At 37.3% G+C, this 15,687-nt stretch overlaps 2 protein-coding genes across 4 annotated transcripts in view; one reads left to right on the top strand and one right to left on the bottom strand.

The window, feature by feature from the left end:
* Positions 1–15,687, bottom strand: part of CMSS1 (cms1 ribosomal small subunit homolog) — a 383,830-nt gene that overhangs the window by 265,078 nt on the left and 103,065 nt on the right. The gene's annotated exons all lie outside the window — the stretch shown is intronic.
* FILIP1L (filamin A interacting protein 1 like) overlaps positions 1–15,687 on the top strand; it is a 302,611-nt gene that overhangs the window by 192,947 nt on the left and 93,977 nt on the right. The window contains exon 4 of the mRNA XM_040484300.1: positions 7,325–7,503. Within this exon, the coding sequence (XP_040340234.1) occupies positions 7,325–7,503 (179 nt within the window). The remainder of the gene's footprint in view (positions 1–7,324; positions 7,504–15,687) is intronic.

Raw genomic sequence — 15,687 nt, 5'->3', positions numbered from 1 at the left:
GCTTCTTTGGCATATTTAATGTCTAAGAGAGTGACAGAAAGTAAGTATACAACTATATATAATATTGATTTCTATGGTGAAAACCACAAAGCACTATCAGAGAGTATAATGGAAGATCAAATTAAGATAGAAGAATCAGGCAACCCAAGATCCAGAGGAAGAGTATGAATTAGTCATGTAGAACATAAAGAAATTCCATTTCAGTAACATTGTGGACTACATATCCTTTGAAATTATATTACTAAAAAGTACAGAAAAATGTTAAATTAACTAACATACTCTTCAACACATAGATGGGCTTACATGAAAGTAAAAAGCTTACTTAGAAGCAGAAATTCTGAAGCCAGGAACTGAAAGGGAAATTTTCATTGACTGACTAGCTTTTGGCTCCAGATATTCTGAAACTTTCTTCTTTCAATCCATAAACTTCCAGTGCTGGGAACCAAAGGACATATTCATCTTGGGATATAATCTTTGGCCTTTCATCTTTATTTGACAATGGCTGGGTGAGGTGGCACAGTGGCTAATAAATTTCTGGAAGCCTTTCCTATGCCAAGATGTCTAGCAACAGCTTGACTATACATAAAAGTGACTGTGAAACCAAATGAATTTCCTGTTAGTAAGACCCCCAAAACATCCAGTCCTTCCAAAACTACCTGACATGAAAAGAAGCATGATGGAGGCTTAAGTAAACATGGTAAAAAGCCAAAGGTCTTTAAAATATATATTTTTTAATTTAAGTATAGTTGGCATACAATGTTACAATAGTTTCTGTTGCACAACAGAGTGACTCAAAATCTCCTTACGTTATACTACGCTCACAAGTGTAGCTACCATTTGCCACCATACAACACTATTGCCATATCATTGACTGTATTTCCTATGTTGTGCCTTTTATTCCCATCCCTTATCCATTCCATAACTGGAAGCCTGTATCTCCCATCCCTCTTCACCCATTTTGCCTATCCCCCTACCACGCTTTCCTCGGGCAACCATCAGTTTATTCTGTTTTTATAGGTTTGATTCTGCTTTTTGTTATTCATTTGCTTTGTTTTTTAGATTTCACATATGAGTGAAATCATAAAGTATTTGTCTTTCTCAGTCTGACTTATTCTCCTTAGCATAATACCCTCCAGGTCCATCTATATTGTTGTAAAGGATGAAAATCTCAGCACTTTTTATGGCTGCATAATATTCCATTGTATATTATATATACAACACCTTCTTTATCTATTTATCTCTCAATAGACACTTAGGCTGCTTCCATATCTTTGCTACAAAGAATAGTAAATAATACTGCAATAAACATAGGGGTGCATATATTCTCCCGAATTAGTTTTCCCAGTAATGGAAATATTGGATCACATGGTATTTCAATTTATAATTTCTTGAGAAAGATCCATGCTGTATTCCACAGTGTCTATACCAATTTACATTCCCACCAGCAGTGTACAAGAGTTCCTTTTTCTTTACATCCTCCTCAACAGTTGTTATTCTTGTCTTTTTGATTTTAGCCATTCTGACAGGTATAAAGTGATCGCTCATTGTGGTTTTGATTTGCATTTCCCAGTTGATTAGTGATGTTGAGCATCATTTCATGTGTCTCTGGGCCATTTCAATGGCTTCTTTGGAAAAATGTCTATTCAGGTCCTCTGCTTATTTTTCAATGTGATTGACTTGGGGGGGGGTGTTGAGTTGTATATTTTGAATATTCACCCCTTATCAAATATCATTTGTAAATATTTTCTCCCATTCAGTAGGCTGCCTTCCTGTTTTGTTCATGCTTTCCTTCACTGTGCAAAAGCTTTTTATTTTGATGTAATCCCAATAGTTTATTTTGCTTTTGTTTCCCTTGCCTTAAAAGACATATCTAGAAAAATGTTGCTACAGCTGATGTCAAAAAATTACTGCCTGTGTTCTCTTCTAGGGGTTTTATGGTTTCAGGTCTCACACTTAGGTCTTCAATTCATTTTGAGTTATGTGTGTGTGTGTGTGTGTGTGTGTGTGTGTGTGTGTGTGTGTGTTGTATACAAGTGTATGGTGTTAGAAAGTGGTTTAGTTTCATTCTTTTGCATATATCTCTCCAGTTTTCCCAACACTATATGTTGAAGAGACTGTCTTTTCCCCATTGTCTGTTATTGCCTCCTTTGTCATACATTAACTGACCCTATAAGTTTCGGTATATTTCTGGGATCTCTATTCTGTTCACTCATCTATTACATCTATGTTTGTGCCTGTAGTACTATACTGTTTTGATTACTACAGCTTTGTAGTATATCTTGAAATCTGAAATTATGATATCTCCAGCTTTGTTCTTCTTTCTCTGAATTGCTGTGGTTATTTGGGGTCTTTTGTGGTTCCATAAATATTTTAGAATTATTTATTCTAGTTCTGTGAAAAATGCTATTGAGATTTTGACAAGGATGGCTTTGATAGTATAAACATTTTAACGATATTAATTCTTACAATCCATAAGCATGAAATATTTTTCCATTTGTGTCATCTTCAATTTCTTTCATCAAAGTTTTATAGTTTTCAGAGTACAGGTTTTTCACTTCCTTTGTTAAGTTTATTCCTAAGTATTTTATTTTATTTTTTGGTGCCAGAGCAAATTAAGTTGTTTTCTTTTCTTTTTTCTTTTTTTTTTTCAAATAAAATTTATTTATTTATTTTGAGGAGGGGAGGGGCAGACAGAGGGGGAGAAAGAGAGAATCTCAAGCTCTCCATCTCTGTGCACTGTCAGCACAGAGCCTAATATGGAGCTCAAACTCATGAACTGCAAGATCATGACCTGAACCAAAATCAAGAGTCGGATGCTTAACCAACTGAGCCACCCAGGTACTCCCAGACATCCATATTTTTAAAAAATATTTTTTAAATTAAATTCAGGAATAGAATTTAGCGACTCATTACTTACATATAACACCCAATGCTCATCCCAACAAGTGCCCTCCTTAATGCTCATCACCCATTTAGCCCATTCCCCCGCACAATGCCCCGCCAACAAACCCTCAGTTTGTTCTCTGTATTGAAGAGTCTCTTATGGTTTGTCTTCCTCTCTGTTTTTATCTTATTTTTGCTTCCCTTTCCCTATGTTCATCTGATTTGTTTTTTTTTTAAATTCCACGAGTGAAATCATATGATATTTGTCTTTCTCCGACTTATTTCACTTAGCATAATACACTCTAGTTCCATCCACGTTGTTGTAAATGGCAAAATTTCATTCTTTTGGATCACTGAGTAATATTCCATTGTATGTATGTATATATGTATAGGTATATATATATATATACACACACATATACCCCACATCTTCTTTATCCATTCATCAGTGGATGGACATCTGGGCTCTTTCCATACTTTGTCAATAGTGCTGTTATAAACACTGGGGTGCATGTGATCCTTAGAATCAGCATTTTTTGTATCCTTTGGGTAATACCTAGTAATGCAATTGCTGAATTATAGGGTAGTTCTATTTTTAATTTTTTGATGACCCCCCCATACTGTTTTCCAGAGTGTCTGCACCAGTTTGCATTCCCACCAGCAGTGCAAAGGGGTTCCTCTTTCTCCACATCCTTGCCAACATCTGTTGTTGCAGGAGTTGTTAATTTTAGCCATTCTGACAGGTATGAGGTGGCATCTCATTGTGGCTTTGATTTCTATTTCCCTGATGAGTGATGTTGAGCATCTCTTCATGTGTCTGTTGGCCATCTGGATGTCTTCTTTGGAAAAGTGTCTGTTCCTGTCTTTGGCCCATTTATTCATTGGGTTATTTGTTCTTTGGGTGTTGAGTTTGATATGCTCTTTATAGATTTTGGATACTAACCCTCTATCTGATATATCATTTGCAAACATCTTCTCCAATTCCGTCGGTTGCCTTTTAATTTTGCTGATTGTTTCCTTTGCTGTGAAGAAGCTTTTTATCTTGATCAGATCCCAATAGTTCATTTTTGCTTTTGTTTCCCTTGCCTCTGGAGAGACAGACATCCATATGTTTAATAAACTCTCAGGGTGATTCATCTGATGCAGGTGGTCAGCCTGCCACACTTTGAAAAATACTGCCATTGTTGAACCTCCTTTAGAAGTAAGCTTTAAGTTTTGGGTGCCTTGCTGGGCTAGGGGTAGGACACAATATCAGGGAAGCTAAAATGATAAGCAGAAAGCTTGCCATTGCACAGTAAACATTAAAGAGCCACCTTTTCAATCATTCTGCCCTGGGCATTCCCTGAAATGATGGATAAGTCTTCCTGTTTCTTCTCCAGGCATTATTCAACCTTCAAGTAGGGATAAAGAAAAAAAGGGGCAATGGTTCTCTAGTAGTCCCTTAGTACTTAATGATGTACCACCTTATACTGCTCCTAATTGTTTCATGTGTGTGTCTTATCTTCCAAGTAGGAGTATACCCACTGAGACTTCAAACTTCTCTTGTATTCCCCATAGCAACTACCACAGTACTTTAGTACATATAGCATAACAGGCACTTAAAAAACACTTCCTGCCTTGAGAAAATCCTGGCACTGGAATTGATCTTAGAAGTCCAACCTCTTAATGTATAAATGAAGAACCTGAAGTACAAAAAGGTTAGGTGGCTTGGCTAAACTCACACACACAGGTAATGGGAAATGTAATGAATTCAGGGAGGATGAGGTCCATCATGTGATCTGTCAGGTATGTATTAGAAACTGAATTGAAAACAACTGGCTATTTCCCAAGAGGCATTCTAGGCATGGGGAAATTAAGGCACAGAATAAAACTTCAACTGTAAGCTAAAAGGCCTCTGGAATCAGTGACTCTTTTCTTTGGGAGCTTTTGCTCTGTAAGGTCACTACTTGATAGCTTTGCAATTACTCCTATTGCAAATATAAGCTCCTTAGTGGCTGCACTGAACAACATGTAGTAATGCCCATCACCCACTTTCCCCTCCCTCCCACCCCCATCAACCCTTAGTTTATTCTCAGTTTAATGTTTTTCTAAATCAACTGACAACTTTCCTAAAGTAAGGCTGATCCTATCACTATTTCACTCTCAAATTCGAAAAGCATTTAATTTGAATTTCCTTTACAATCCACTGTAATGTTTGGAGAACTGTAAGAAATTTTCAGAGGGCTATTGTGGCTTGAGACCTGGGACAAATGAGCACTACAACCTGCCTCTCAGAAGACGGTCATTAGTTAACAGTGACTCTGCCAGCAGGCAATACAAGTTAGCAATTTCAGCTTCCACAAAAGTACTGGTTATATTTATTAAAAACCATCAACACCTGTTTGGCATAATGAAGTATTCTGTGAGTGTGTGTGTGTTAAAGCACCTCATAAACCTATATTAGAAAACTAGACAACCAGCCTAAGCGTTTATAGGTCCGAGGGAAATAGTTGGGTTCTATATGCTGGTATACCTTTGTTCTATTCTTTTTCTGAAATAACTTGACCATTTTGTGTCTTGGATTCTAGTCATGTACGTGCTTTTTAAAGATATACAATTTAAACTGGCTTCAAATTCAGAGTCACAATTTTTCAATATTTTACAATAAAGGCAGAGGGCAAAATCAAATACTACTACCAACTATAGCACCTACTATTTAATCTAGAAAGTCACATGCTTTCTAAACTGTAAATATATATTTTTTCTTTTCTTTTCTTTTCTTTTTTTTTTTTTTTTTAGAGACAGCGAGTGAGTAGGGGAAAGGGGCAGAGGGAGAGAGAGAGAATCTTAAGCAAGCTCCATGGTCAACGCAGAGCCTGACATGGGCTTGATCCTACTACCCTAGGATCATGACCTGAGCCAAAATCCAGAGCTGGATGCTTAATTGACTGAGCCACCCAGGCACCCCCCAAACCACATTCTTAATTGGATCTTAATTTATCACTGGCTAAAGATCCTGAGCCACTTCTGTTTTAATCAGTCTCCTCTCCTCATGTTTTTTGTTTTTTGTTTCTTGATTCCTTGCTTGCTTGTTTTGTTTTCAATCTTTAAACATATATCATTTTACACCTATTATAAGCAAGGCATTGTTAGATCCTAAGAATTTTTTTAAAAATTTTAATTCCAGTATAGTTAATATACAGTGCTATATTAGTTTCAAGTGTATAATACAGTTACCCAACAGTTCCATATATTACTCAGAGCTCATCAAGACAAGTGTAATCCTAATCCCCTTCACCTATTCCACTCATCCCTCCCCCCAACCACCTTCCCTCTGGAAACCCTATCTTTGTTCTCTTAAAAGACTGTTTCTTGGTTTGTCTCTTTTTATTTTTTCTTTTTTAAATTTGTTCTTTTTCTTAAATTCCACATGAGTGAAATCATACCATATTTGTCTTTCTCCTACTAACTTATTTTGCTTAGCATTATATTTTCTAGATCTATCCATGTTGTTGCAAATGGAAAGATTTCATTCTTTTTGATGTAGATGCTAAGAATTTTTAAAAAATTCAATGTAGGCCCTGCGTTTAGTGAGTTCACAGTCTAGTAGGGAAGACAAACACATAAATCAGGCATAGGGTGATCATTTAAAAAAAATTTTTTTTTTCAACATTTATTTATTTTTGGGACAGAGAGAGACAGAGCATGAATGGGGGAGGCCAGAGAGAGAGGGAGACACAGAATCGGAAACAGGCTCCAGGCTCTGAGCCATCAGCCCAGAGCCTGACGCGGGGCTCGAACTCACGGACTGCGAGATCGTGACCTGGCTGAAGTCGGACGCTTAACCGACTGCGCCACCCAGGCGCCCCTAGGGTGATCATTTTATAACAGAGCTATAAGTAGGCCACAGAAACCAGAGAGGACTTGGTGTTAACATCTGTTCACATTAACACTACATAACCAACACAGAATTGATTAACAAGAATTCTTAAAATATGTAAACACCTTGAAGCAAAATTCAGTGAATAATGGACCACGGGATCCAACAGGCCTACTAAAGGGAGGGAGGGCTGGGGCAGGAGAGCAGCTAGGCTGCTTCAGAATCAAACATTATCTAAGGATTTCTTTACTTTACATCATTCCCCTGACAAAGTTTTTCCGGAGAGAGGAGGAAGTGTCAGAAAATGGGTTTGGGTAAATTATCCTGATATCTACAGAGGCACCAATTATTCTGTCCGAGAAAAAACAAAAAACTATGACAGTAAAAAGATTACATTTGTGTTGAAATGCATCAAAAAGTATCAGTTAACAACAGTAATGATAAAAACCAAACAAAAATATCAGAAACCCATTGCCAAATGAATTAGTCAAAACTTAGACATTTCTAAAAGAGTGAATGAAAGATGGCAGTATTATGAAGGATTTACAGTTAACACATTATAAATGCATTTTCTTTTTGTAGTTGGACAAAGTCATGGAAAAACATAAAGAATCTCATAGACGAATCCTGGAACAGCTTTTAATGGCAGAAAAATCTCACAGGCAAACCATATTGGAGTTGGAGGAAGAAAAGAGAAAACATAAAGAATACATGGAGAAGAGTGATGAATTCATAAGCTTACTAGAACAGGAATGTGAAAGGTAAGGCCTCTTTGGACAAGACAAAGATCCACTCTACAAACTCTTACAACCTCTCACTATGGAGTTGGCATTTATACCAGGGATACAGGAATACAAGATGCATAGGACACAGCTTCTGCTCTGAAAGGTCTCACAGTCTAGAGTGAGGAAAGGGATATGTTTAAAGATAATTTCAATATAATGCAAGAATAACCAGCTATGATAAAAACTGTGGAAACATAAATGCTGGACACCTAATTCTGCAATGGAGTGCCCTGTGAAAGCTGCACAGAGGAGGTAACAGGGGTCTAGTCCTATGTAAACAAGAATGGAAACTATAGACCAGGGAGGGGCAGAAATAAGTATCACAGCATAGAGGTAAGAAAATCGTATGAAAAGTGAGGGAACTCAAGCTTTCTGGAAACATGGCTACAGCACAAGGTGTAATTTCAGGATGAGAAAAGCAAAGGCTAGCCACAAGCAGTTGGGTTTTATATTGTTGGCAAGAAGGCATAAATAAACTGTGAGAAGAATGAGTTGATCAGGTATGCTTTCTTAAAGAGCCATTGAGGCAATATGGAGTAAAGATAAGAACTTCAGACAGGGGGAAGATTTATATTCCCATGGTTATTGGGTTAGAGACATCAGGGTGTGAACAAGAAATATTTATGACGTATAGTCAATACTAATGAATGACTAATGAGACTGGAGAGCAGAGGAAGACATACACAGAGGTTTTTTTTTTTTTTTAATGTTTACTTATTTATTTAGAGAGAGAGGGAGAGTGTGTGCACGTGTACACAGTGGGGGAGAAGAAGAGAGAGAGGGAGAGAGAGAATCCCAAGCAGGCTCTGTGCTCAGCGTGGAGCCCCAGGTGGGGCTCGATCTCACGTTGAGATCACGACCTGAGCTGATATCAAGAGTCTGACTTAATTGACTGAGCCACCCAGGTGCCCTGAAATATAGGGAATTTTGAGAAACACTCCTGGCTATTCACCAAGGTACAAAATATAGAAATGGTGCACAGGTTTTTGTTGTTGCAGGATTTTGGTGAAGGAGACAGTTCAAAAGTGGGGGAATGAGCAGTCAAATAGCACCAAATAATACAAAAAAGGAGAAGAAAATGTCCCAGGATTGGCAACCAGGAAGACAGGAAAACTTAATGAGCCCTTTTAATAAAGTGAAGGCAGAAGCCAAATCACAATGCTTTGACAGATAAATAAGACATCAGAATGTAGAAGCTTAAAGTGTGAACTATTATTTTGAGAAGTTTGGCTGCAAAAAAGGAGATTGGTTGGTAAAAATTTTATAACCATATGAAGGGCAGATTATTTTGATCCATTTTGCCCGTCTGTTCTGAGCCACCTTAGAAAGTATGAGCCTCCATTTGAAATGGAAAGGACAATTAAGGCTCTATATTAATAATACAAAGATAGGAAATAACCAATCTTTGCAATGTCAAGTTTTTACTGAACTGTCCTTTCACTTTAGTTATTTCATGTGTACTTCATGATGCTGTATTCTAACAATCACAGAAAAATATAATTACTTATGAGCTCTCTATTCTAAAATATTAATAGTCTCAGCTACTTTATCTAACTACTTACAATTCATATTTTAGCTAGGTAAATGAAGTTACACAATAGCTAGGTTAATGGCAAACTTCCATTTCTTTTCAGTGTACATCATGGTAGACACTTGGTCAGATTCCCAGAGAATCCATGGCCCTCACACCCATTCACTTCTTTCCACATTCATCAGATTTGTTTCCTACTCACTACCTAGAAGGGGGTCTTGTTACCTTGCCCCTTATGAACTTGAAATATCTTGAGGGAAAGATAAAAGGAGTACGGAGAAGTCTGGCACCAAGGGAAGATTTGACTCAGACATTACAATATGAGATTTGTTATTCAATGAGACAATATTATATTAAATATTATTTCGAACCCCTGTGGTTTGGCACCCGTGGCCTCATTTGGCCTCCACACTTATTTGGCACTAACTTGCTGAACACAGACACTTCCTTTCATCTTTCATTTTTATGAAAATGTACTGACCATGGTTGAAGTGCTGTCTGCCATAGAACATAGAGGCACTGCTTGCTCCTGCCCAGGGGGCTTCCCACATTAACAGAGAAGGCAAGATGATGCAGATTTAGGGTAGGACTGTGGAGGGCTGTCTGAGGTACGGTTTTAAAATTCACTGTTGTATCTCAAGTATATTCTGGTGGAAGGCTTAGGAGAAGTTTTAACACTGTAATTCTGGGAGGCAGATGATGAAGATTATTTAAACCACAAGAGAGCAAAGAGAACAACACTGAGAAATGGGAACAAAAATTCAGTGGGAATAAAGGCCATGTGCTAGAGGAAAAGGAAAACAGTGAGGTGAATGTAAATTGTACACCATGGAATCAGTATATTAAGAATGCCATTTCTACATATATAGAAGGGGTTTAAGAGGAAGAATTTAAAAGATCATATATTTTAACCTTAGACACAAAGCTTCTCTGTCTTAAAGAATAATGAAAGTGAATATACCATTACCAAAAAATAGGAAAAAGTGACTGGAGTGACTCTTATTCCCTATGTAGCAGCCATTCCAGAAGATATGAGAATATTCACCTATTTCTGTTTGCCAAGGAACAGCTTCCAGATGGAACTCTTTGGATATGAGAATGTTAAACCTATTTTCAACTCACATGATATGCAGACAATTCTTCCCCTGCTTAGCATACCCAACAACACAACTCCCATATCCTGGCACTCTTGTGGCATTGGTGCTCCCTGCTCCCTTGCCTCCAACAGGGAGACCGTGGGTCTCAGGACTTATACCTGCTTTAAGGCCATGCGCATCAACATATTAAATGAAACCCACCTAACAAAACAGCAAGTGGGAGAACTCTAATAATTTCTGGTAAATATACACAGAGAAGGGGCTTACACAAGAGTGAAATACCACTCCTTTGTTTCATTCCCCAGTGACAAGTGACAAAACACGCGCAACATTACGGAGTCCTTCTAACTTCAGTGAGAGTACTTCCGCTGAGCACACAGCCACTCTTCACAAAAGCAAGACGAACTTGTCCTAAGGGGTCAAAGCGTAATGTTTACTTCCTACCTCAAAGTGATGGAAGCCACTCCCAAATCAGTGACCCTCAGGACACAGAAACAAAGAAAGATATAACCCCCATAAAAAGGGAGCTGGGTGAGGATAACCATAAAGGACTATTGGATTGAAACTCCAAAAAAAGCCACTGTGAATGTTTAGCACTTATTAATGTTGGATAATATCTACTTAGAAATAAAATAAAAATTAAGAAATACATGATTGAGATAAGTTAAAGAGACCGTAAAGGGTATCAAAATGGATTTCAAATTTACGTTCAATTTCTGTGTTTTCTCTGGAGAATTTGTTTTATGTGGAAAACCCTAAAGGAGACTGATATCACACAGTTTAGGCCAAAATGTTTGCCAAGTGATGTCTTTGTCTTAATCACTAAACAATTGGCTTTCCCACTGAGGGAGGGTGGGGGCAGGGATCAACTCAGGAAACCTTTCCCAAGCATGTTAATGCAAAGTTTCCTTTGCTGTAATCTGTACAACTTGGTCTATCCATAAGGTAATATTATATCCACATTTCATGACTACTTTCTGTTCACTGACCAGCTCCAACGTATGGATATGTGTGTCACCGATGACCTGAATTATGTACTTGGCTGAATTACAAGTGGAGTCTATGTGAAATGTTTCATACAAAAGCAATGCCAGTAATTTTTGACCTTTCTGGATGGCTTCACAGGAAAGCCAAAACAAAAATCACTTTTAGTCAGTACAGTTTTGCAAAATTTTCCCATAAGTGAAATGCCAAATTTGTCTGCACCTTCAAAAAAGCTTGCATAATTTCTTTTTCCTTTTTCAGTTTCAGTGGGGGAAAGGCTGTGAAGAAAAAAAAAAGTTTCCCTTTTTTTTGAAACCATGCATACTTTTTCAGAACACAAAACAAACCATGTATATTAACCATATGTATTACTGCATTTTGGGCCTTGAAGTAACCAGTAAAGTGAGAAACAAACATTGTTATGACAAGTCTGTATAAAAATGTGGCTTCCACCATGGATTTTTTTTTTAAAGCCTTAAATTACTTTTCATAATATCTTGGCCAAATAGGTTAGCATTGATACTATGACTTTATAAAGTAAGAGTTCAAATGGTAGCTTCTCAAAAGCCACATAGAAAGGAGTTACAGGTAGAATTAACTTCTTGTTCCTGTCCTGCCCAATGTTACTAGATAGAATAGTGGCTCAGTGGGCAGAGAGGCCTTTGAAGGAAAGTCATCAGGGACCCAGCCTCAAGGGTTGCTCCCTCGACCATACTTTGGGCTAAGTCTTTTGATGTTCGGGTTTTAGTAAAGAACAAAGCACTTCTACCTCTCCTTTGGCTGAGGGAACTTTATAAAGAAAAATTTCCATCATCAACCCTTCTCTACTATGACAGACCTATTTTGCTGATTGGCATCAGACAAGTGAATAAAAAGCTGAGCCATATTGACTTTCCTGTTAACTGAGGGTATTTGAGTACTTTTTAAAAGTTTATTTATTTAAGTAATCTCTACACCCAACATGGGACTCGAACTCAGGACCCCAAGATCAAGAATCACATAATCCTCCAAGTGAGCCAGCCAGGTGTCCCTGAATTTGACTACTTTTAAAGGCTGTTGTCAAAAACATCAAATCTTCCTTTCAGAGGCTTTGGATACTTCCTCAAAGATATGTAAATGCATGAGTATATTAATTTATACATTTTTAAAAAATTAAACTAGTTACCTAGTTAGGGCTGCATGCCATTCATTCATTTATTCACTCAAAAACAAAAAAATAACCCAAAACAACAATTAATTAAATGTCTGTTACATACAGGCCAGGTCCTGTGGAAGATACTCGGTGAAGGAGGTAGATGTGGCTTCTACCTATATAAAACCCTGACTAATTTGTGTATGTATAAAACCAAGACACTATTGAAGACTTTACGACTTGATACTGATGATTCTAAGGCACTATGAGATCATGATGGGTAGGGAAAAAAGGCACCATTATGATAAAATGACATAATAACATGAAATGCTCGTGAAAACAGAACATTCAGGAGAAACCAACAAACACATTACACTAGAGTACTTTACTGGAAAATTCAATATCTTGCAATCATTGCCGTTAGGTTTTTTAGTTTCTTTGGTCTTAAATCTCGCCTTTTAAGACTATCCCATAAAGTATGACACAATGGGTATGTTTTAAAAAATAAATAAACTAAATCTACTTTTAAAAAATCATATTTAGAAAGCCAGCAGTTTTAAATTTCATGCACACTAAAGTATTGTTGCAGAATACATTGTACTCAAATGCAATCATTTCCTTTCAGTTTTCTGGCAAGGAGTTATATGTATTACATATTCTTGAGACTATGTCTTGCAAGTAGTGAAACAGATGCCAGATCTCCATTTGACCTTTGTCATGGGTATCCAGTTCTTTTGTCAGAACAAAATGGAGACCCGACACAAACATTTATTTCGGTATCATAACTCTATAGAAAATCACAATGTGATCAGCCTACTGTTCATATACACCAGATCTAACATAGGATCTGGGTAGGTAGGGATGCGAGATTAATTACCTCATGAAGGTACCAAAAACAATTTAGGACTGTATACCATAACTTGGCTCTCAATATATGCCACAAAATTATACCTTTTAACTGCACAATTCAGTGTTTTTCATATAACACCATTTCATTACAGAGATCAAAATTCAGATACAGTAATGACACTGTATTTTGATTGCTTTTCTTTCCCAGAAAGCTACACCAAATTTTAACAAATAATGTTGGATGTGTACTTGGACATATAATGATTACTGAATTTTGCTCACAAAAGAATATTACAGATGTTAAAAAGCAGTCAAAGTAGAAACTTAACAAACACAGTAAGAGATGAACCAGGAACCTGGAGATAGGGGACTCTGGTCTGCAGACTATATCTGTAACTACTATGTAAGTCTGGGCAAATTCCATTTCTCCAACTTGTATATAGGACAAACAGGACAGGCCATATGATATGTATGTCTCTTTCAGATCTAAAAATCTGTGGTTATGTGACTGTTATAAGTATTTTGTACCTTAAGTCTATGACTGTCACACTATCGAAAGAGGTCAGTGAGAATGATAGTACCTCTACCAACTTCAAATCCAAGTCTGTATTTCCATTCTTTTAAAAAAATTTTTTTAATGTTTATTTATTTTTGAGACAGAGAGAAAGAGAGACAAAGAGAAAGAGAGACAGAGAGAAAGAGAGACAGAGCATGAGCTGGGAGGAGCAGAGAGAGAGAGGGAGACACAGAATCCAAAGCAAGCTCCAGGCTCTGAGTTGCCAGCACAGAGCCTGAAGTGGGGCTCAAACCCATGAACTGTAAGATCATGACCTGAGCTGAAGTCAGATGCTCAACCAGCTGAACCAACCAGCCACCCATGTATTTCCATTCTTAAAGGATATCTATATGTAGGTACACCCTATCACTTCTCAAATGTCACATATTCAAAACTGAACTTAGCATCATCTTTGTAAATCCAGGTCAATTTATGACCTTTCTATTCCTGTGAATGCTGCTACAAAGAATTGACAAATCAAATAACTGCAAAAAAACCCTACAAAGGTCTCTGAATCCCGAATTTAAGCTAGAAAAGACTTATCACGACCAACCTTTTGATTTTTGAATTGAGAAAAGTGAGGCCCATCGAGTCCTAGCTAAGAAAGCACAAAATCTTGTTGCTAAATAGTAGTAGTGCCAGACCAGAAGCTAGCTCTCCTGATAACATATTTGGTGCTGTTCTCCCTAGAATCATTACTATATACTCGAGTTTTATGGTTGGTGTTGTGGGAGGTCCAGAAGAAATTTAAGACATAATAATAACATAGTTCAAAAGACAAGACACTCGCCAATAATCTGTAAATGATTCAAAGAAGATTCAAGGGTTCATTCTGTGGTACTGACATTACTGTTGCAACAATATGGAAGGTCAGACAAAAAGAATACTAAGAACTATAATTATCTAACAGCCAGCACAGCCCTAGGAGAATGGAGGACTTACAGTAAGCACTGGATAAACACATCCTCCTGGCTTACAGTTACTAGTTTAAGAGCCCTTTAGAACAGGAAGCCAAAGACTGAATGTGGCAACCTTAAACTTCTGTTCCATCTGACTATAAAATACAAAGAGAAAGAAGAGTCATTACACCATGTCAAAATAGAAGTTTTGCCTCATAAATGGAAAGTAAGGTGGAACATTAGAATGAAACTGTATCTTGAATTTGCAACTTGCAGGTAAATTTTCCAGGCAAGTGTATTATTCTCTCATGAGAGGATAAAGCCAAAGAGTTTTGGCCAGCTATGAGGATGCAGATGCCTGGCATAAATGATGAGTAAATTAGAAGTAAACATCACTGCACAAAAAAGGTATTAGGAATTAAAAAAATATAGACTCTGGAGCTAGGATAACAAATCTGAGCCATGGTCCCATCTTCTCACTAGCTATTTGACCTTGAACAAAGTACTTAATCTATTTAATCTCAGTTTCACCATCCATTGAAAAATGATATGGATCTCAGAGGTTCTTGCAATTGCTAAACTATAAAATGCATATAAAGTGTTAAGTATGGTGTCTAACACACAGGAAGCACTCATTAAGCATTAGCATCTTTCTTCAGATTTGCCTTTCTTTAAAGTATTTTATTTATATACTCAGTGCCACACTGGGCATTTTTTGGATTGCCAGGAAGGCATTTAGTTAGACCCTGTACTGGGTGGTAAGGATGTGATGATGAACAGGAGCTTTCAAGGGGGCATATCCTTCAGTATAGGAGAGACAGATATAAAAACAAGTGCAATGTGTTGCAGGTATGATGACAACAGAGAATATAGAGAAGGCACAAAGGAGGATCATTCTCTAGGGCTGGTTACATCTTATTTCCTTCAGAGTAGGGGTATTGCTAAACGTCCTAATGATCTAACAATGTAACACTGAGCTGAGCACTATAGTGCTCAATGATTTTTTTTTTCTTTTAAACCATGGAGACCTATTTCCCCCTTTTGGAAATCATTTTACTTAGAAAAAACAGAAACATTAATGCAACAGTATTATAAAGAGCACAGCCTACCAC

The sequence above is a fragment of the Herpailurus yagouaroundi genome, unplaced genomic scaffold (assembly GCF_014898765.1).
Source record: "Herpailurus yagouaroundi ecotype Mexico unplaced genomic scaffold, PumYag 162, whole genome shotgun sequence".
Taxonomy (NCBI): Eukaryota; Metazoa; Chordata; class Mammalia; order Carnivora; family Felidae; genus Herpailurus; species Herpailurus yagouaroundi.
The sequence above is the reverse complement of the archived record's forward strand: the minus strand, read 5'-3'. Positions and strand labels throughout refer to the sequence as shown.